This window comes from Hyaena hyaena, unplaced genomic scaffold, assembly GCF_003009895.1.
Source record: "Hyaena hyaena isolate Hyena2069 unplaced genomic scaffold, ASM300989v1 scaffold_72, whole genome shotgun sequence".
Taxonomy (NCBI): domain Eukaryota; kingdom Metazoa; phylum Chordata; class Mammalia; order Carnivora; family Hyaenidae; genus Hyaena; species Hyaena hyaena.
Window position 1 is genome coordinate 3,514,097 of NW_024080703.1, and position 20,667 is coordinate 3,534,763.

General features: G+C 41.7%; 1 protein-coding gene across 7 annotated transcripts in view; it reads right to left on the minus strand.

The window, feature by feature from the left end:
* The window catches only part of MLLT10 (MLLT10 histone lysine methyltransferase DOT1L cofactor), a 229,503-nt gene extending 210,635 nt beyond the window's left edge, over positions 1-18,868 (minus strand). For 5 of the 7 annotated variants that reach the window (XM_039233044.1, XM_039233041.1, XM_039233040.1 and 2 more), the window contains exons 1-3: positions 18,551-18,620; positions 18,252-18,411; positions 13,999-14,078 (exon numbers count right to left, since the gene is read on the minus strand). In XM_039233044.1, the coding sequence (XP_039088975.1) occupies positions 13,999-14,078; positions 18,252-18,411 (240 nt within the window). In that variant the 5' untranslated portion in view covers positions 18,551-18,620. Of the gene's footprint in view, positions 1-13,998; positions 14,079-18,251; positions 18,412-18,550; positions 18,654-18,690 lie in introns of those variants that run through there. The other 2 variants (XM_039233039.1, XM_039233038.1) reach the window with 2 other exon arrangements.
* Positions 18,869-20,667: the final 1,799 nt, after the last annotated feature.

Consider the following 20,667-nt stretch of genomic DNA (forward strand, 5'->3'; position numbering starts at 1 on the left):
CGAGACCTTGCCATTTGCAACAACAAGGATGGCCCTCGAGGATATTAGGCTAACTAAAATAAGTCAGAGAAAGACAAATACCATATGATTTCATTTAAATGTGGAATCTAAACAAAACAAATGAAGGAACAAAGAAAATAAGCAAAAACAGACCCTGAGAGAATGGGTAAAATGGGTGAAGAGGAAGTAGGAGGTACGGGCTTCCAGTTATGGAGTAAGTCACAGTAATGAAGAGGCAGAGAAGAAATAGTCAGTGATTGTGTAATAGCACCTATGGTGACAGATGGCAGCTACACTTGAGGTAAGCATAGCATAACACAGACAGCTGTGGAATCACTATGTTGCACACCTAAAACTAACGTAACATTGTATGTCAACTATACTTCAACTAAAAAAGAAAGATATTGCTGGTATTCCTGGGTTGCTCAGTCGGTTAAGTGTCTGACTTGGGCTCAGGTCATGATCTCACGGTTCATGAGTTCTAGCCCCACGTCAGGCTCTGTGTTGACAGCTCAGAGCCTGGAGCCTGCTTCAGATTCTGTGTCTCCCTCTCTGTCTCCCTCTCTCTCTGCCCCTCCCCTGCTCGCTCTCTCTCTCCCTCTCTCTCAACAATAAACATTCAAAAACAATTAAAAAAAAAGATGTTGCATCCAAGAAAAAAAACAGAAAATAAAAAATTAAAAAAAAAAAAACACACACACACAAAGGAGCCCTTGGAAATTACAAGTATAATATACTTTAAAATTTTAAGTGCAGAGTCAGAAGACAAAATAAGGAATTGTCTCAAAAAGTAGAACCAAAATTTTTAAAAAAGGATAATTAAAAATTGAAAAATTATTTCAAAAAGGCCAATATCCAAATAAACAAACATACAGGGACACCTGGGTGGCCCAGGCAGTTAGGTGTCCAACTCAATTTCAGCTGAGATCATGATCTCGGTGTCATGAGATCATGTCCAGTATTCAGTTCAGCACTGGGCATGGGGCCTGCTTAAAATTCTCACCTTCTGCACCTCACTGACTCCTGCACACGCAAGCACGCTCTCTAAATTAAAAATATAAGAAAAATATTCAACATCACTCATCATTAGGAAAATATAAATTAAAACCACACTAAGATACCACCTCACACCAGCCAGAATGGCTAACATTAACACTCAGGCAACAATAGATGTTGGCAAAGATGGGGGGAAGAGGAACTCTTTTGCACTGCTGGTGGGAATGCAAACTGGTGCAGCCACTCTGGAAAACAGTATGGAGATTCCTCAAAAAATTAAAATTATAGAATTTTAGGGGCGCCTGGGTGGCTTAGTCGGTTGAGCATCCAACTTTCACTTAGGTCATGATCTCGCGGTTCGTGGGTTCGAGCCCCACGTCAGGCTCTGTGCTGACTGGCAGCTCAGCGCCTGGAGCCTGTTTCAGTCTGTGACTCCCTCTCTCTCTGACCCTCCCCTGCTCACGCTGTCTCTCTCTCTCTCTCCTAGAAATCAATAAAACTTTAAAAAAAATTTTTTTAAATAAAATAAAATTATAGAATTTTATACAACCCTACGACCCAGCAATCGCACTACTAGGTATTTATCCAAGGGATACAGGTATGCTGTTTCAAAGAAACACACGTACCCCAATGTTTATAGCAGCAGCAGCAACAATAGTTAAAGTATGGAAAGAGCCCAAATGTCCATCAACAGATGAATGAAGAAAGAAAATGTAGTATATACATAAATATATATATCTGTGTATACATAAATATTTATTTATATACATACAATGGAATATTACTCGGCAATCAAAAAGAATGAAATCTTGCCACTTGCAACAACGTGGATGGAACTAGAAGGTATTATGCTAAGTGAAATTTGAGAAAGACAAATAGTGTATGACTTCACTCATATGAGGACTTTAAGGTACAAAAGAGATGAACATAAGGGAAGGGAAGCAAAAATAATATAAAAACAGGGAGGGGGATAAAACATAAAAGACTCTTAAATACAGAGAACTGAGGGTGGAGGCGCCTGGGTGGCTCAGTTAGTTAAGCGACCAACTTTGGCTCAGGTCATGGTCTCACAGTTCGTGGGTTCAAGCCCCACGCTGAGCTCTGTGCTGACAGCTCAGAGCCTAGAGCCTGTTTCAGAATCTGTGTCTCCCTGTCTCTCTGTGACACTCCCCTGCTCATGCTGTCTCTCTCTCCCTCTCAGAAATAAATAAAACATTAAAAAAAAAAAGTTTTAAAAAAAAGAGAACCAAGGGTTGTTGGAGGGGCTATGGGTGGGGGATGGGCTAAATGGATAAGGGGCACTAAGGAAGACACCTGCTGGGATGAGCACTGGGTGTTACACATAAAGGAAGAACCACTGGAATCTATTCCTGAAATCATTATTGCACTGTATGCTAACTAGCTTGCATGTAAACTAAAAAATTTAGAAAAAAAAATTTTAATAAGAAAAAAATAAAAATAAAAATACTGAACATGAATGATAACAGAACTGAGGAAATCAAAAAAATAACTCAAAAATTTCTATTATTGACTGAACTTAAGTTCCCTAACATGATTTACCAAATCAAAAGGGCCACCGTATGCCCAAAATTATGAGTGAGGAGAAACACATTACCATGAAAATTATCAGAAATAACCTGGATAAAAATGTACTAAATCCAGATTGAACAATCACATACAAAGTATTAGAAATCAGAACCTTACTGGATTTCTTAACAGCAACACTGAAAGCTAAAAAGCAAATTAACAAAATTCTGAACGAAAATCATTTCCAACCAAGAATTCTATATTCAGCCAAACTATGAGTCAAGATAATAAAGCCAGCAATTTTATCGAACCTGCAAAACCTTTAAGAAAGTATTCCTCACACACCATTCCCTATGAAGCTACTAGAGATAACTACCAAACCAAGAAAATAAACCATTAAAGATGAAGACATGCGGAAGTGAGGTTTTAAAAAACAGAATCCAAACTAAGCAAGAAATAAAGAAACTCCCAAGGTGATAATGAAGGGAAGATCTAGGCCTATGGAGAAAAGAGCCCAGAGGACAGCAGGGAGATGGTACCCAGAAGGTCCACCAACTTAAAAAAGAAAGGAAAGGGAACAGTGAAGAGGAGGGAGGAGAAGGAAGAGGAGAAGGGAGGAGGCAGGAGGGGAAAGAAGAGAAGGGAGGGAAGAGGAAGAAGAGGGAGGAAGAGGGGAAGGGGGAGGAAAGAGGAAGAGGATGAGAGAAGGAGGAAAAGAGAGAGAGGAGAGAGAGGAAAAGGAAACCTGAATTCATGGAAAATTTTACTAACAGACCACCATTAACCATTTGGAAGATTATATGAAGAAGCAACCATAAGGCAAAACTTTAGCCTTAAATAAAGAATACAATTTAAAATACAAGATGAATATTAATCCCAAGGAAATTTAAAAAATACAAAAAAACAAACAGTATAATTTTGGCGCCAAAATGAATAAAATATTTAAATAGTCATAATAACGTAATAAACATTACTGTTCAACACTACTGATTCATAACAAAAATTTGTGACATACTGAAAGGCAACTACTAAAATTGACATGTCAAGAATAGCTGCTTATGGGGCGCCTGGGTGGCTCAGTCGGTTGAGCATCCGACTTCAGCTCAGGTCATGATCTCGCAGCTTGTGGGTTCGAGCCCCACACTGGGCTGTGTGCTGACGGCCGGAGCCTGGAGGCTGCTTCGGATTCTGTGTCTCCCTCTCCCTCTGCCCCTCCCCTGCTCATGCTCTGTTTCTCAATAAATGTTTTAAAAATTAAAAAAAAAAAAAAAAAAAGAATAGCTGCTTATGAGTTGCACTGCTGGCTCAGTCAGAAGAGCATGCAACTCTTCATCTCAGGGTTGAGTTCAAGCCCCAAGTTGAGTATAGAGCTTACTCAATAAAAATAAACTTTATAAAGCAATAGCTGCGGGGCGCCTTGGTAGCTCAGTTGATTAAACATTGGACTCTTGATTTCACCTCAGGTCATGATCTCATGGTTCGTGAGTTGGAGCCCCAACTCAAGCTCTGAGCTGATAGTGCAGAGAGGGCTTGGGGTCCTCTCTCCTCCCTGCCCTTCCCCTGCTCACGCTCTAAATCTCTTTCAAAATAAATATTTAAAATTCTGTATAATAAAATAAAAATAAATAAAAAATAATAACTGCTTATACGTTCCTTTTAGAAATATACAAGTGTCAGAAAGAGCAGCCAAAAGAGGTTGCTTCTGGTAATGAGATGAGGGTTCAAGGGCAAAGCAACAAGGTACTATTTTTCTTGGGTGAGAAGTTTTTGGTATTTTCAGACTTAGACTATATGCGTTTATCGCTGATAAACATAAAAATTAAATCCAAAAAAAAAAAAGGAACAAACAGGTGCCATGTGCTGGGCAAGGTATCAATTTCCTTTCTCTCATTAGTTGCACAGGCAGGTTAGACAATGATACAAACAAGTGTTAAGCACCTACTTCATAGCAGCCAGTAGGTTAGGCTCTTCTCACAGTAAAAGGACTCCAAAAAGACCACAGAAATTGGCCATTTACTCTATTTTTTCTACCGTGATAAGCACTCTGTTAACTTTCTAAAAGCACCTCTTTCAAAGCTCTAAGAACTTAACGTACTATGAGGAATTTAAAGGCAAATATCAGCTATGAATCAACAATAAGAGAAAAATGTTAGCAAATGTTTAACTCTGAAGGCATTCTTTTTTTTTTAAATGTTTATTTATTTTTGAGACGAGCGAGAGTAGGGGAGGGGCAGAGAGAGAGGGAGACACAGAATCCAAAGCAGACTCCAGGCTATGAGCAGTCAGTACCTAGCCCTACGCAGGACTTGAACACAAGAACCGTGAGATCATGATTGAGTTGAAGTCAGACACTTAACCGACTGAGCCACCCAGGTGCCCCAATGTTTATTTTTGAGTTTTGAAAGAGTGAGAGAGACAGAGAGACAGAGAGACAGAAGACAGACAGAGAGAGAGAGAGACTGAGCAAGAGTGGTGGAGGGGCAGAGAGAGACACAGAATCCAAAGCAAGCTCCATGACCTGAGCCAAAGTCAGATGCTCAACCGAATGAGCCACCCAAGCGCCCCAATTCAGAAGGCATTCTATTTAAAGTATATGAGCTAAACTGCTTGTACAGAAATAAAAAGGAGAAAGTTATATATGAAATTTTAAAACTGCAGCTGCCTTCTTACACTCGGGATTCAAAGGTAAATTAAAATAAAAAGAACTCAATGATAAATACATTTGAAAACAATGTTTAATTACGTAAATAAAGGTAAATCTCCAGGTGGCAGAAATAAAAAAAAAAAAGAAAAGCTACAAGAATAAACATTAGTTGAAGCTGAGGCACTCAATGAAGATACCAAATCTAATATATAATACATACACCCTAGAGGCTGGGGTTGAGACTAGGACACCAGCACAAACCCTAGACACCCAATTAAAAAGTTCTAACAGGGTTCCCAGCATGAGGACAGACGCTGTTAAGGGCCTATCACACAACCAGAGGGGAATCTATCCTAGAAAAACACAGCCTAGACCAGTAAGCCTAGAGATGCTGCACTGAAGTAAGATGTCTGTTCTGGATATGAGGAATCACTCTTGAAAAACTGGAAACTCAAGCCTGTGTTGAGAGAGTGTGGGGCCCAATATCCTCTATCTAAAGGGTACTGAGGCATCTGGGTGTCAAACTCCTGATTTCAGCTCAGGTCATGAGCTCACAGTTTGGTAAGGGAGATTGAACCCCACCGCTGGCTCTGCATTGACAGCCCGGAGCCTGCTTGGGATAATCTCCCTCTTTCTCTGCCCCTCCATCTCCCACTCCCACATGCACTCTCTCTCGAAAATATATATAAACATTAAAAACTAGTAATAATAATAGTTTCCACAGCAACATCAGCACTGTGTTCCTAGAGGAACAGAAATCCCAAGGAAGACAACTCCTGAGGATTACAGTCCAAAAATTACAATAGAGACATCTACCACAGAGTTAGCAAACAATTCTAATTCTAATTAGAGAATTCTAAAATCTCTAAGCAGTTTTAAAATAAGTAATTTTTTTTAAGTAAGCTCTTTGCCCAATGTGGGACTTGAACTCATGACCCTGAGATCAAGAGTCACGTGCTCCACCGACTGACCCATCCAGGGACCCCTAAAATAAGTGTTTCAAATGTTCAAAGAATAAAGGAATATAATCCATTAGACAATAATAGCAAAATATTATTAAAAAAGAAGAGGCTGTGGGGGGAGGAGGGGATGGGCATGGAGGAGGACACTTGTGGGGATGAGCACTGAGTGTTATGTGGAAACTAATTTGACAATAAACTATTTGTAAAAAAAATAAAAATAAAAAATAAAAAAGAAGAGGCTAATGGAAAAATAAAAATAGAAATTCTAGATATACTTTACACAAACAAGAAATTCACACATAGGGTTAACAATATGCATAAATTTCAGGACAGAGCTAAAGAGATTATCCAAAATAGAGAGATAAAATAGAAAATATGATGAAAGAGAAATTAAAAGGCAAGCAAAAAAGAACAAGAATCTCAAGCATATACGTAAGTAACAGTTCCGGAAAAAAATTAAGTGGGAAGGTGACATTTGAAGAGAGAGCAGAAAACTTGCCAAAATGCAATAAAAATTGAGTCCACGGAATGAAAAAGCAGATCAACTCTGAAGCAGGACAAACATACTGTCAACAGATTTGCTATTAGCACAATCAGATACCATAAGACAAACCAGAATAAATTCTTTACTTACAGGAAAACAACTATTACTCTAAAATTCAAACTAGCATACAAGACAGAAAAATAGTAACATTCTTAGACAAAGAGACGAATATAGCTTGCTTACTACTTACTAGGCATGGACTCTGGAGAGGGAACCCTAAATCTGTACAATTAAAAAAAGAGGGGCGCCTGGGTAGCTCAGTCGGTTAAGTGTCCAACTGTGGCTCAGGTCATGATCTCAGTTTGTGGGTTCAAGCCCCACATGGGGCTCTGTGCTGACAGCTCAGAGCCTGGAGCCCTGCTTCAGATTCGGTGTCTCCCTCTCTCTCTGATCCTCCCCCACTCGCACTGTCTCTCTTTTTCAAAACTAAACATTCAAAAAAAAATTTTTTAAGAAAATGACCATAAAGCACCAAGGGAAACAAAAACCTGGATTGAACAAAAACATTAGTAATGTTATATCTAAATTATAAACTTCTTTTTTAAAAAAAACACAACTCGGGACACTTGGGTGGCTCAGTCGGTAAAGTATTCAACTCTTAATTTCAGCTCAGATCATGATCTCATGATTTGTGGGTTCAAGCCCCACATCAGGGTCTCTGCTGGCAGTGTTAAGCCTGCTTGGGATTCTCTCTCTCTGCCCCTTCCCTGTTCATGCACTCTTTCTCTCTCAAAATAAATAAACGTCTAAAAAAAATAAAATATAAACATAAAAATAAGAAAATTAAATAAATTGTGGCTCTGTAACAAAACACTAAAAAGCAGATACAAAGAATGAACTAGATCAGTCATGTATTAATGCAGCTATATCACAAGTTACAGAACATACATACAATGATACCATTCCTGTAAAATAATACTAGATGGTATTTATGAATACATACACGCAGTGAAAGCACTAAAACAGATGGTAGCATATGCATCCAATGGAATATTATTCGGTCATAAAAAGGAAGGAAATCATGCTGTTAGCAACAACACAGATGGACCTTGAGAGCATTACGCTAAGTGAAACAAATCAGAGAAAGACGAGTACAGATATTCCTCGGTATACAATGGGGTTGTGTCCCAATAAACCTATCACAAGCTGAAAAATATCATAAGCTGAAAAAGCATTTAATACACCTAACCTACCTACCAAACATCACAGCTTAGCCTAGTCTACCTTAAACGTGTTCAGAACATTTACATTAGCCTATAGTGGGGTAAAACACAGAATCTGTTTCGTAATAAAGTGTTACATACTGAATCCTGCACTGACCATGAACAATAGAATGGCTGTAAGGGTACAGACAGTTGTAAGTATATCAGTTATTCGCCCTCCTAATCAAGTTGGCAGCTGACTAGGAGCTGAGGCTCCCTGTTGCTGCCCAGCATCACGAGTTATCGCACTGTGTATCACTATTCTGGGAAAAGATCAAAATCAAAACTGGAAATACAGTTCCTACTGAACATATACTCCTTTCACAAGACCGTAAAGTCAAAACATCCTAAGTCAGGAATCGTCTGTACTATATGATCTCAACTTATATAGAGACTCTAAAAGAACCACTCTCATAGAAATAGAGAACAGAGTGGTAGCTGCCAGAGACAATGGATGGAGGGTGGGGAAAATGGGTGAGGTGGTCAGTCAAAAGGTAGAAACCACCAGTTACACGGTAAGTTCTAGAAATGTAATATACAGCATGGTGACTATAGTTAACATTACTGTATTGTGTATATGAAAGTTACTAAGAGTAAATCTTGTTTTTCAAGTTGTTTTTGTTTTTTAAGGAGGCTTTACACCCAAACATGGGGCCTGAACTCACTACCTTGAGATCAAGAGTCCTATGCACTACAAACTGGGCCAACCAGGCACTCCAAGAATAAATTTTAAAAGTCTCATCAAAAGAAATGAAACAGGGCACCTGGGTGGTTCAGTCGGTCAAGCGCCCAACTCTTGATCTCAGCTCAGATCTTCATCTCAGAATCATGAATTCAAGCCTCATGTTGAGCTCCAGGAAGGACAAGAAGGCTACTTTAAAAAAACAAAAACAAAAACAAAAACAAAAACAGGGGCTCCTGGGTGGCTCAGTTGGTTAAGTGACCAAATCTCAATTTTGGCTCAGGTCATGATCTTGGTTTATGAGATCAAGCCCCACATAAGGCTGACAGCATGGAGTCTGCTTGGGATTCATATTCATTTTCTCTCTCTCTCTCTCTCTCTCTCTCTCTCTCTCTCTCCCCCCCTCCAAAATAAATAAGTAAACTTAAAAAAAAGAAAAAGAAAATTGCAACCATGTTAAGTGATGAGTGTTAACTAAATTCACTGTGGTAATTGTTTTGTAATATATAAACATATCATTACCTGTAGAACCTAAAATAATACAACGTTATATGTCAATTATATACCAATGAAACTGGAAAGGAAAGGGGGGGGTTAGTCCCAAGACACATTAAAAGGACAATGGATGACTCAAACTGGGGAGAGTACAAAAAGTATTTCAACTTAATTTTTTTGTATTCATTATTCTTTTTAAGAAGAAGGCAAGATTTGAGGCAAACAGAAGAATCAGTATTAGTTCATTGTGAGTGGTAAATATTTTATGTTCTATATTCATAACTATTTGTGACAAATAAATACTAATGTAATTTTACTTAATAAAATTTAATAAAAATACACTATAGTTAAGCATATACTTTAGATGGTTTTATAAACATATAGGGACTTTTTTGCATTATATATATTCATTAAACAAAAACTCAAAAATAAAATGTGCCACTCTAGGTCAATCCCTAAAATCTTGGTTTACATTTCCCCACAATGTTAAGAAGCCAGGAATAAGTACCATATAAACAGGCAGAATGGTAGGAAAAAGTTACATCTCACCTCCAATAGAAAATAGTCTTTTAATTTAGAGCTAGAAGAGCAATATGTAAATAATCTAAAATCCTAACGGGCTTTTGGCCATTTTACTCTTATACAATCCACTCTCACTATGTTTCCAAAGTAGAAATATTTAAAATCTAATATATCTTCTTTATCTCATTAAAATTATATAAATAGATAAAATTTCCAGTGGGGCGCCTGGGTGGCTCAGTCAGTTAGGCGTCCAACTTTGGCTCAGGTCACGATCTCGCAGTTCGTGAGTTCAAGCCCCACGTCCGGCTCTGTGCTGGCAGCTCAGAGCCTGGAACCGGCTTCGGATTCTAGGTCTCCCTTTCTCTCTGCCCCTCCCCCACTTGTGCTCTGCTTCTGTCTCAATAATAAATAAAAACATAAAAAAAGAAAAGATAAAATTTCCGATAAGTCTCCTCAGCCTGTGGTAATTAGGAACAAATACCCATAAAATACAAAACAGTCATCAGTAAGTGTCAATTTCTAACCACCAAGAAAGTAGTTAGTAAACAGTGCTAAGTCTCATCAAAAATCTTCAGCACAAATATATGTTCACTTGAGGTAAATAAAGCAATTCAAGTGCTTTTTCTGAACAATGAATGCCTACCTACAAAGAGTTTCCCTTAAAAATCAACCAAACTTTCCCTCACTTTTACTTTCCTCTCCCCTTACTTTTTCAACACACACTCTAACCCTACAGTCTCTCCTCTATTCAGCACCCTGGAATGAGAGGTCTGACCAAACCAGGGAACGACTATGGTCTCAAACTCTTCTCAGTCCTTCAGGTCCTTACAGCCAGGTCACTGTTAACTGTTCTTTCCTATGAAGCCAGAGGTCTTCGACTGCAGATTCTCCCTTCCCGACGGCTCATTATCCATCTGTGGTAACTGGGTCTCTTACTCTCCACAAGTGCGGATGGATATTCACCAGAGCCGTCTTCATTTTTCTTTTCTCTAACAAAAAAGTGGCATTGATTCCTAGTCTTCCTTCTATGCAGCTACAACTCTAACTTGACTCCATTACGTTAATCCTAAATTTCCAAAGAAAAATCCTAGCAGCATCAAAACTAACATGCCCAAAACAGAACTTTCTTTATTCTTCAAGTTTGCTCTCCTTTTACCATTACTCTGGGACTATTTATGGTGTCGCCATTCCAGAGTGATTAACTTTGATACTCAGAATCATCTCTGATTATTCCCTTTCTTTTACCCAATATCCACTGGTCATTTCATCTTTCAAAATGTTCCTTCCCTTCCTTTCTACTCCCTCCCCTTCTACTCTCACATTTTTTTTTAATTTTTTTAATGTTTTATTTATTTCTGAGAGAGAGAGAGAGACAGACAGCGTGAGCAGGGGAGGGTCAGAGAGAAAGAGGGAGGTACAGAATCTGAAACAGGCTCCACGCTCTGAACTCACTGTCAGCACAGAGCCCGACACGGGGCTCGAACCCACGAACTGTGAGATCATGACCTGAGCCGAAGTCAGATGCTTAACCAACTGAGCCACCCAGGTGCCCCTACTCTCACATTTTTAATGTAATATCCTGTGTTTCGGTTTCTAATCTCCCATTTCAAATTCATTCCATCTGCTACCAAACTTCTCGTTTGAAATTACAACTTTGTTACTCTGGTTTTCACTCTATAGTATCTGCCAAAGTACTACCAGCTCATAATTCACTCTTCACTGAAAAATGAGCTATCTCAAACCCACAGACATCTTGTGTCTTCAGCAACCTTACTGTCTAGCCATGGCTAACTGGTCCAGAGCTGCGCACCTCATCCAATCCAAGCCAACTCAGTTTTTTTTCTCTCCATAGGAACATGAGATTCAGACGGACAGTTAGTCTCTTGAGACAGGAAACAAAATATTAGGAACTGAAGTACGGCCCCTTTTCACCACAGGAGGCAATACAGAATATGACGGTTGAGAGCTTAATCACAGCCCAGCCTCCAAATGGATATGCATTTCTCTTAAAACCATGATGTCTTTATCCATAAAATGAGAACAAAATACCTCAAAGGTTTGATAAGATAATTAAGCCAGATAATTGCTGAAGAATATTTAACATATCTGACAGAGAGTAAACAGCCAGTAGCAGAGAAATCTGCAGAAAAGAATAAAGCTGACAGAGAAAAGCAAAAATAAGATTAAGACTAATCAGTTCTGGGTGGTTCAGTCGGTTAAGTGTCCAACTCTTGATTTCAGCTCAGGTCATGATCTCCCAGTTTGTGAGATCAAACCCAAAGCAGGGCTCCATGCTGTCAGCATACTCTCTACTCTCTCTTCTCTTCTCTTCTCTCTCTCTCTCTCTCTCTCTCTCTCTCTCTCTCTCTGTCCCTTGGGATACTCTCTCTCCTTTCTCTCTGTCCCTCTCCTGCGTGCATGCCACACAGTCACGCGTGCGTGTGCTCTCTCAAAATAAACATTAAAAAAAATAATGGGGCACTTGGGTAGCTCAGCTGGTTGGGCATCCGACTTCAGCTCAAGTCATGATCTCACAGTTGGTTTGAGCGCCATGCCTGCTCTGGATTCTCTGTCTCCCTCTCTCTGCCCTTCCCCCACTCACGAGAGAGCATGCGCTTGTGCGTTCTCTCTCAAAAATAAACATTAAAAAAAAGTAAAATAAAATAAAAAATTCTTGGGGCACCTGGCTGGTGCACCTTGAGGTCCTGAGTTTGACCCCCACCATGGAGATAGAAATTATTTTAAAACTAAATAGAGTAATAATGTAATTACTGAAAGGGAAGGATTTACTTAAAAAAAAGGAAAAAAAACTAATTTAATTCCCTAAGTCATGGATACATGTCTATGTTAGGCTTCTTAGCTCCTCTATTCTTAGGTTAAAATGCCCTTGTGGCACTTGGGTGGTTCAGTCACTAAAGCATGTGACTCTTGATCCCCAGTCATGGGTTCAAATCCCATGTTGGGTGTACAGATTCCTTAAAAATAAAATCTTCAAATAAATAAATAAATAAGATGACCTATCTCTGCCTATTTAAGCTTGGAATGAGTTTTTGTTTCTCATAAAAAGACCTTATCTTTTATAACTGTACACTGCAAAATTAAAAGACGTTGTGCCTCTTCTTTAAAACCTCGAATGGCCCCCACATCCCACTGAATACGCCTTGTAAGATAAGGACCTCAATTACACCTTGATATCCTGACCATGCCCTCAAATAAAGGAATAAAAACAGGCTACAAGTGGTATTTAAGGCAAATAACTTTGGCATTCTACTACCTCCCATTGACAGAGCTCTTTAACCTCTCTTGATATCTGCCTTCCTATTTTCTAATCTTTCTCTGGCCTTGAATCTACTGAGACACCCTCTGGAACAGCCTCACCTTACTATCAATGTTTACTAATGAATTAAAACATAACTTCATTTGCTTGGGGACCTATCAACCCCCAAACCATAAAATGCTACGAAGAGAAAAAACAAAGAGGAGACCTATGCATACATCAAGTTCTAAAATTAGTATGACTAATTTCATTCTACTTGCTAAGTCCAACCACTGTAATACTAGAATAAGCTAGAATTCCGCTATAGTGTATTCTCACACACAAACAAAACATATGAACAGAATACTGCTCTGAGTTTCACAATCCTAAATAGACTACCCAGGTATGACTTCTGATCAAAACTTGTCAAGGCAAAAATAAAAAGCTCCCATGCTACACATAGGTAGAGAAGCCAAGATGTTTGTTTTCGACCTTCTGCCAAATTATCTAATCAACACCCAAAAAGAACTGTTGCATAACATACAGTAATACTTTTCCATGATTCATGGAAATTAAGCCTATATCTCCCTAATATTTCCAGAACTCAACTGTAAAAAATGCCTTGGGCCACAAAGAATAAATGTATCTTCCTCATGATTATAAGAAGTTTACAAAAGCGTTCAGAAAGAAGGTCGCCAGGCAAGTAAAAAAGATTATGTTGCTTTGCCAGAGGGACTAAATACCCGAAAATATTGAACATTCAAAGTTAGAACATATATGTGCAATGCAATAAAAAGAATATGAGTGGTTAAACTCTACTGTGTGTTTTTATTCATTAAACAGACCCTAGCAAAATTATCAGCTCAACTTCCTGATGTTCTACTGCCATCATATTCTCACTATGATTAGCTAATTTAACCCTTCAAACCAGTAAGGAAGGCTAAAGCCCGTCTACAACTTTGTTTTATCTGTTCAACAGACATACAGTTATGTGATGCAATTTGCTTTTCAAAGTTTGCAAATTTGGTTTAAAACAGTTAAGTCGGTATTTGGCCCAAATTCAATATTTGAACAAAAGACTGAAAACCCTTCCAAACGAAACATAAGCATGTAGCATCCTAAGCTACTCACTGAAGTATTTTAATGTTTTTTGATAAACAGTTCTTACCACTCTGGCTGCTCTCTCCTGAGATTCACATTTCCTGCAAAACCATGGTCCAGTGGGTACTTGAACAATGCCATAGCAAGCTATTGGGAAATAAAATATTTTAAAATATATTAAAAGGTAAAGAATTACAAAAAATCCAATGGGCTTTCAAAGCCCTCTTAAAATACCTCTCGGACTATTCACATAAAATACCTTCTTTGTAAAGAATGTAAACACTTTGTATTTTTATTTACCAGGTATATATTATCACCACCAAATAAAAACTATGTGACATTTTAATAGGAATGTTAAAGAATCAGCCTTTTGTTATTTTATTTAAATAAGTATAAGCATTACAAATTGTGCTTATTTGGGGTACCTGGGTGGCTCAGTTAGTTAAGCATCCAACTCCTCATTTTGGCTCAGGTCATGATCTGGCAGATCATGTTTTCAAGCTGGGCCCACCCCCACCCCACCCCACCCCACCCCCATCACTCCCACACACACACACCCTCTCCAGCTCCACGCTGACACTGGGGAGCTTGCCTGGGATTCTCTCTCTGCCCCTTCCCTGCTCTCTCTCTCTCTCTGAAAATAAATAAACCTAAAAAAAATTGCACCTATTCTTTTAGGATAGGAAGAATATGGAGTAAAACTTAACACGTAGGTTCTTTACAAAGAATAACTCAGAAACTCATTAGTTCATCCCTGTATCCTGCAGTTTAAATACAAAAGCATTTTAAGTAAAGCTAATGAAAGTACTTCTAAATCACCTGTCAAAATGAGCAACAAGTATTGCAGGAAAGAAAATAAAACGTAAGGCTAAACGTGAAACGATTCCATTTGTATAAAATGGAACAGGTGTATCAATAGAAACTACACTCGTGGTTGTCTAGGGAAGTTGGGGAGGTGTTGGGGAGAAATGGAGAGTAACTGCTAACAGTCCAAGGTTTCTCGTTAGGTTGATGAAAATGTTCTTCAACTGAGTGGTGGCAATAAATGCAAAACTCTGTAAATGTACTAAAACCAGTGAAATGTACATTTTAAGTAGGTAAATAGTATGCTATGTGAATCACATCTCAAAGCCATTACTTTAAAAAGTACATATTTGGGGCGCCTGGGTGGCTCAGTCAGGTAAGCGTCCAACTTCAGCTCAGGTCATGATCTCACAGATTGTGGGTTCGAGCCCCGCGTCGGGCTCTGTGCTGACACCTAGCTCAGAGCCTGGAGCCTGCTTCAGATGCTGTGTCTCCCTATCTCTGACCCTTCCCTGTTCACGTTGTCTTTCGCTCTCTCTCAGAAGTAAATAAAAAATTTAAAAAAATACATATAAAAAATAAAAAGTGCGTATTTATTTCTAAATATATGATGTGAATGTTCCAACAAGTGATCTGAGTATATCTAAATCACACTCTAGTTAAAGTTTAAAAAATCATTGCTATTTAAGAACTCAAATTTTCCAAAAAACCTACAACGCTAACATCCCACTGACATTCTCACATGAACTCGCTCAAAGAAAGCTTGAAAATATTTTTCCTTATTGTCAAGTTGGTTTCCATATAACACCCAGTGCTCATCCCCACAAGTGCCCTCCTCCATGCCCATCACCCCTCTTCCCCTCTCCCCCATCAGCCCTCAGTTTGTTCTCAGCATTCAAGAGTCTCTCATGGTTTGCCTCCCTCCCTCTCCCCAACTATTTTTCCCCTTCTCCACGGTCCTCCATTAAGCTCCTCCAAATCTACCTATACGTGCAAACATAGTATCTGTCCCTCTCTGCCTGACTTATTTTGCTGAGCATAACACTCTCAAGTTCTATCCGTGTTGCTACACATGGCCAGATTTCATTCTTTCTCATTGCCATGTGGTATTCCATTGTATAGATAAACCACATCTTCTTGATCCATTCATCAGTTGATGGACACCTCGGCTCGTTCCATGTTTTGGCTATTTTTGAGAGCGCTGCTATGAACATTGGGGTACATGTGCCCCCATGCATCAGCACTCCTGTATCCACTGGGTAAATTCCTAGCAGTGCTATGGCTGGGTCATAGGGGAGTTCTGGTGTTAATTTTTTGAGTAACCTCCATACTGTTTTCCAGAGGGGTTTCACCAGCTTACATTCCCACTAGCAGTGTAGGAGGGGCCCGTTTCACCACATCCTCACCAGCATCTTGAGTCTCCTGATCTGTTCATTTTAGTGAAAATATCTTAAATATTGGAAAACACTCAGATTATAAAATCAACATAAATTGTTTAAATTCCCAAAAGCTAAACTTGAAATTTCCTTTTAATATCTATAAATATATCAGTGTAAAAATGTTCTGTCAAGAAACACTGCATCAATAGCCAAAAACTTACATTTTAATTCAGAAGTACTATTTCAGACAAGACAATTAATGCTTAAATGAACATTTTCTATTTTGGGAGATGTCATTACTCATTAAAACTTGATAATTGGGGCACCTGGGTGGCTCAGTCGGTTAAGCGGCCGACTTCGGCTCAGGTCATGATCTCACAGTCCGTGGGTTCCAGCCCGGCATCAGGCTCTGTGCTGGCAGCTCAGAGCCCGGAGCCTGCTTCCGATTCTGTGTCTCCCTCTCTCTGCCCCTCCCTCGCTCACTCTCTGTCTCTCTCTCTCTCTCTCTCTCTCTCTCAAAATAAAGACATAAAAATAAATAAATAAAACTTGATAATTGAGGATCCAATTCATAAGAAATACCTTCACAAATGCCAACGAACACCGTGATGGAAATGCTACACATCATTTCTAAAACCTTAAAACCAGTATACAGTTTCAACACACATTTTCACTCCCTAAAGAAAAGAAAGATGTGCCGGGCGTCAGTCGGTTAAAGGTTCGACTGGTAGTTAAAGGTCCAACTCTTGGTTTCCGCCCAGGTCATGATCTCATGGTTCGTGGGTTCAATCCCTAAATTAGGCTCCATCCTGATGGTGTGGAGTCTGCTTGGGATTCTCTCTCTCCCTCTCTCTCTGCCCCTTAACTGCTCTCTCTCTCAAAAAAAAAATAAAAAATAAAAAATAAGTAAAAATTTTAAAAAAAGGGTGCAATTAGGTGTTCCTTAAAACTACACTCCAGTAATTAATTCACTGTCTCCCAAGTCTCCCTTCCCCATTCTGAGATTTCATTCTATAAAGAATTGCACTTCAACCTCTTACGCTTCAGACTCTGTCTCATCTGGTAGCGTCCTTTCCATATACTACTAAATATCAACATCACTCTATGCCAAATTCAGAAATAGAAAGCAGGGCGGACTGGTAACAGGGACAGGATAAAAGCCACCCAAAAATTACCTAGGTTGTTTCCTTATCACAAGATGTGGAAAAACTCATAAACTTCAATGGCCAGAAAACTCTTACTAGTGCCCTCGGCTTTTTTGTAATATCCAAAAACTCATCGAATGGGAACCCCCGTAAATAAGCTAAGATGCTCCCCAAGTCACTGCCCGCACCACTACCTCCTCTCCTCTCCAGTCCCTTTAGCTGAGGAAGCGGCCAGATACAGCCACTGAACAGCCTCATCCACCAAGCCCAGGACAGCTCAGCCGAGCCACCCCTGCAGCAGAACGACCGCGGCGGCGGAAGGCCACCGTCTTCTACGCAGGAAGCTCCGGGTCCGCAGCAGCAGGGTCTCCGCCAGAAAGCTTGGGGGTGCAGCAGCGGCGCTCCCTAATCTAAGGCGGCAAGGCCACCCCTCTGCCTCGGCGACCCGCCCTGGCGCAGCGAGTGGCATTCCGGAGCCCAACTCCATGCCACAGGAAGTCTCCAGACACACTGCGGCAGACGGGAGCAGCCAGGGAAGGGGGAGGGGCCTCCACGTTCCCAAGCCCAAACCCACGGCCACCGCGACACCGCCAACGGGCGCACACGCAGCCCCGCGCCGCCCCCCAGGGCACGGGCCGCGGCCCCCGCACCACCGAACCCCTCCCCCCCCCCCGCCCTCGCCTCCAACCACCGCCTCGGGAAGTCTCCAGCCCCGCGGCTCCGGGCGCAGGCGGCGGCGGCCAAATGACACTTGAGAGAGTGAGCGCAGAATCACATGACAGTCCAGGCCACACGCACTTTCTCCCACATGCACAGCCCACACCCCCTCCGCCCCGCCGCGGACCCTCGGAGTCAATCCCGGGCCGCGGAACGGGGCGGGGGCGGGGCGGGGGGAGGGGCGGCAGGAGAACTGGCAGTTGCTGCCAAGGTGGGGGAAGCGGTGACGGTTGGGAGCAGGCCGGGTTCGGCCCGGCGGGCGGTTGGGTGTTTACCTTGATGCACCGCGACGCTGCAGCCGTGCCCGTCGCAATAAACCAGCGGGTTCTCGGCCCAGCCTCTCTCGTCTGAGCAAACGCAACAGCCTCCAATCATCTCCTTCATACTATGGGAGACCTCGTCCTCCAGTGACACGGGCCGGTCGCTAGAGACCATCTAAGAGGGAGTTGGGGGGACCATTAAAAAACACATGCAAGCCAGTTAGCGCTTCCCCCCCACCCCCGCACAGCCACCCGCGTCCCCGCTCCCTTCCCTACGGCCCCGGCCCCCGCCCGCCGCTCGGCCGCTCGCTCACTCGGGCTTTGCCGCTCAGTCACTCACGTTCCGCACAGGAGTCAGGAGCCATGTCCTTGCTGACTCCCCCCACCTCCCCTCCACCGCCTCCTCCGCCTCCTCCGCCTCCTCCTCCTCCTCCTCGTCGTCTTCCCTCCCCACCTCCACCCGGCCGCTAACGCAGGAGCCCGGAGAGGGCACACATAATCAAGTAGGCCTCCGCACAGGCGCACTGGGGGGGCTCCCGCTGGGGCAGGGGCAGCCAGGGAGGGGAAGGGGGCTGCGCTTCCTCCTCCGAGCGTCACTCGGCGTGCGCGCCCGCCCGGCGGCCGGCGTGAGGGAGAAGGCCCGGGAGCGGCAAGGCTTGCGTGCGCGCCGCCGCGTCCGGCCTGCAGCCCCGGCCTACCTCCCGGCCCCTTCCCCTCCCCCGCGCCGCTCGCAGCCGCCGAGGTGTGCTCGGGGGTGGGGGCGAGTGGAGCCGGCGGCGCGCCGAGGCCGGAACGAGCCAACGAGAGGACGCGGGGGCGCGCACGCGGGGGCGGGGACGTTGGGGCCGCCTTCTGCAGCGCCGGTCGCGCGGGCTGAGCGTGCACGTCTGGAAGGGGCCTCCGAGGGAGGGAGGGAGGGAGGGAGGGGAGGAAGCCGAAGACCCGGAGGGAGGGGCTTTTTTTTTTTTTTTAATCAGAGTAGCCGGAGGGGACTGACTCCCCCGGGGCATCTCTCTGCATTGAGAACCTACCTGCGGGCCTTTTCCTCCAGAGCTGGCCCGTGGGTAACAAGGGTAGGGCAAATATGCCAGCTTCCAAGAAGGGTGCAGTGAAGCATGGCCTCCTGCAGTTGGCCTCGCTAACTTCACATGCTGCCGCAGCTTCTCCACCCATTAAATTCACATCCTGGACTCTACCCAAAGTTCACGCAGTGGAAGTGCCACCAGATCCGCAGCCCATTTACACACCACATTGGCCCCAGTGACAAATGAAAGTGCATCACACACTGAAGGTCAAAAGCCTGGGTTAGGGTAATACTTAGAGAGGAGCACTAAGGCTACCTTCAGCTTGCCGTTAGAAGAACAAACGGTTGTTAATCAGGAATTAGCAATATAATGTGATGACCTGGAAAATGCCGTAATATGATACCGAAGGATGAAGGAACCCAAGTTCTAGTCAGTCACCAATTGATAACACCCTGAGATAGGGGAGTCCAGTTTTGTTTGAGGATTTCTCTCATCTGGCTCTGTACTCCAGATTTACTCTTGAAAATTTAAGGTCACTTTTTTGTTTTTTTTAAGGTGATTTAAGTGGCAGAAAGATGGGCGCTCACTCTTCACATACACATAGAAAATGGATTAGGCCTATCTGAATAGATTAATTAGCCGGATACTGCGCAGTTTTGAGCTGTAAAAATCTTCCATTGTTGCCCTATCCCCTATGTATCCTTGTAAACCCAAGATTGATTTTAGGCAAAGAGTGTCTAATTATGAAAATTTAGCATGAAATAGGAATATAGATTGTTCCTAACAATGACAGGCATACTAACAAGGTGAATTCGTGGCTTTGGTAAATAACTTGCAGGTAAAAAATGGTTGTTTATCAGGAATTAGCAATATAACATAAAGATCTGGAAAATGTGGTTATTCAAGGCTAAAGGATGAAGGAACCTCAGTTCTCTTAGTCACCAAAAGATGACTGGTTTAATCTTTAAAAGCATTCTAAATGTTCTCAGAAAGGAAAACTAAAAATGGTAGCATGGCTGTTTTTTCCATTTCAAATTAATTGCTACAAATCTATTTAAGAATTATAGTAGATACTATACAATGCAACCATATGTTAGCAAGTATATTCAAACATTTTAAAGCTAAGTGAGATATCTACAGTAATGGAAATCTACTAAAAGTTTAAGGGAAAATGCACACGTAAGAGACATAAAAATGAGAATTCTCTTTTAGCTATTAGTTCATTAAGAAAACATGACTAAAAGATTACATACCTATGCAATGCAAATTCTTTTGAGGCGTATGGCAACACTTAATAAATTTCTAAACATATACTAATGTTCTTAAATTTTCATTGATATTTATGAAATTAAAACCACCCTCAAACAAAACTGTATCATTTTGTGTATCTTAACTATGTATTTTAT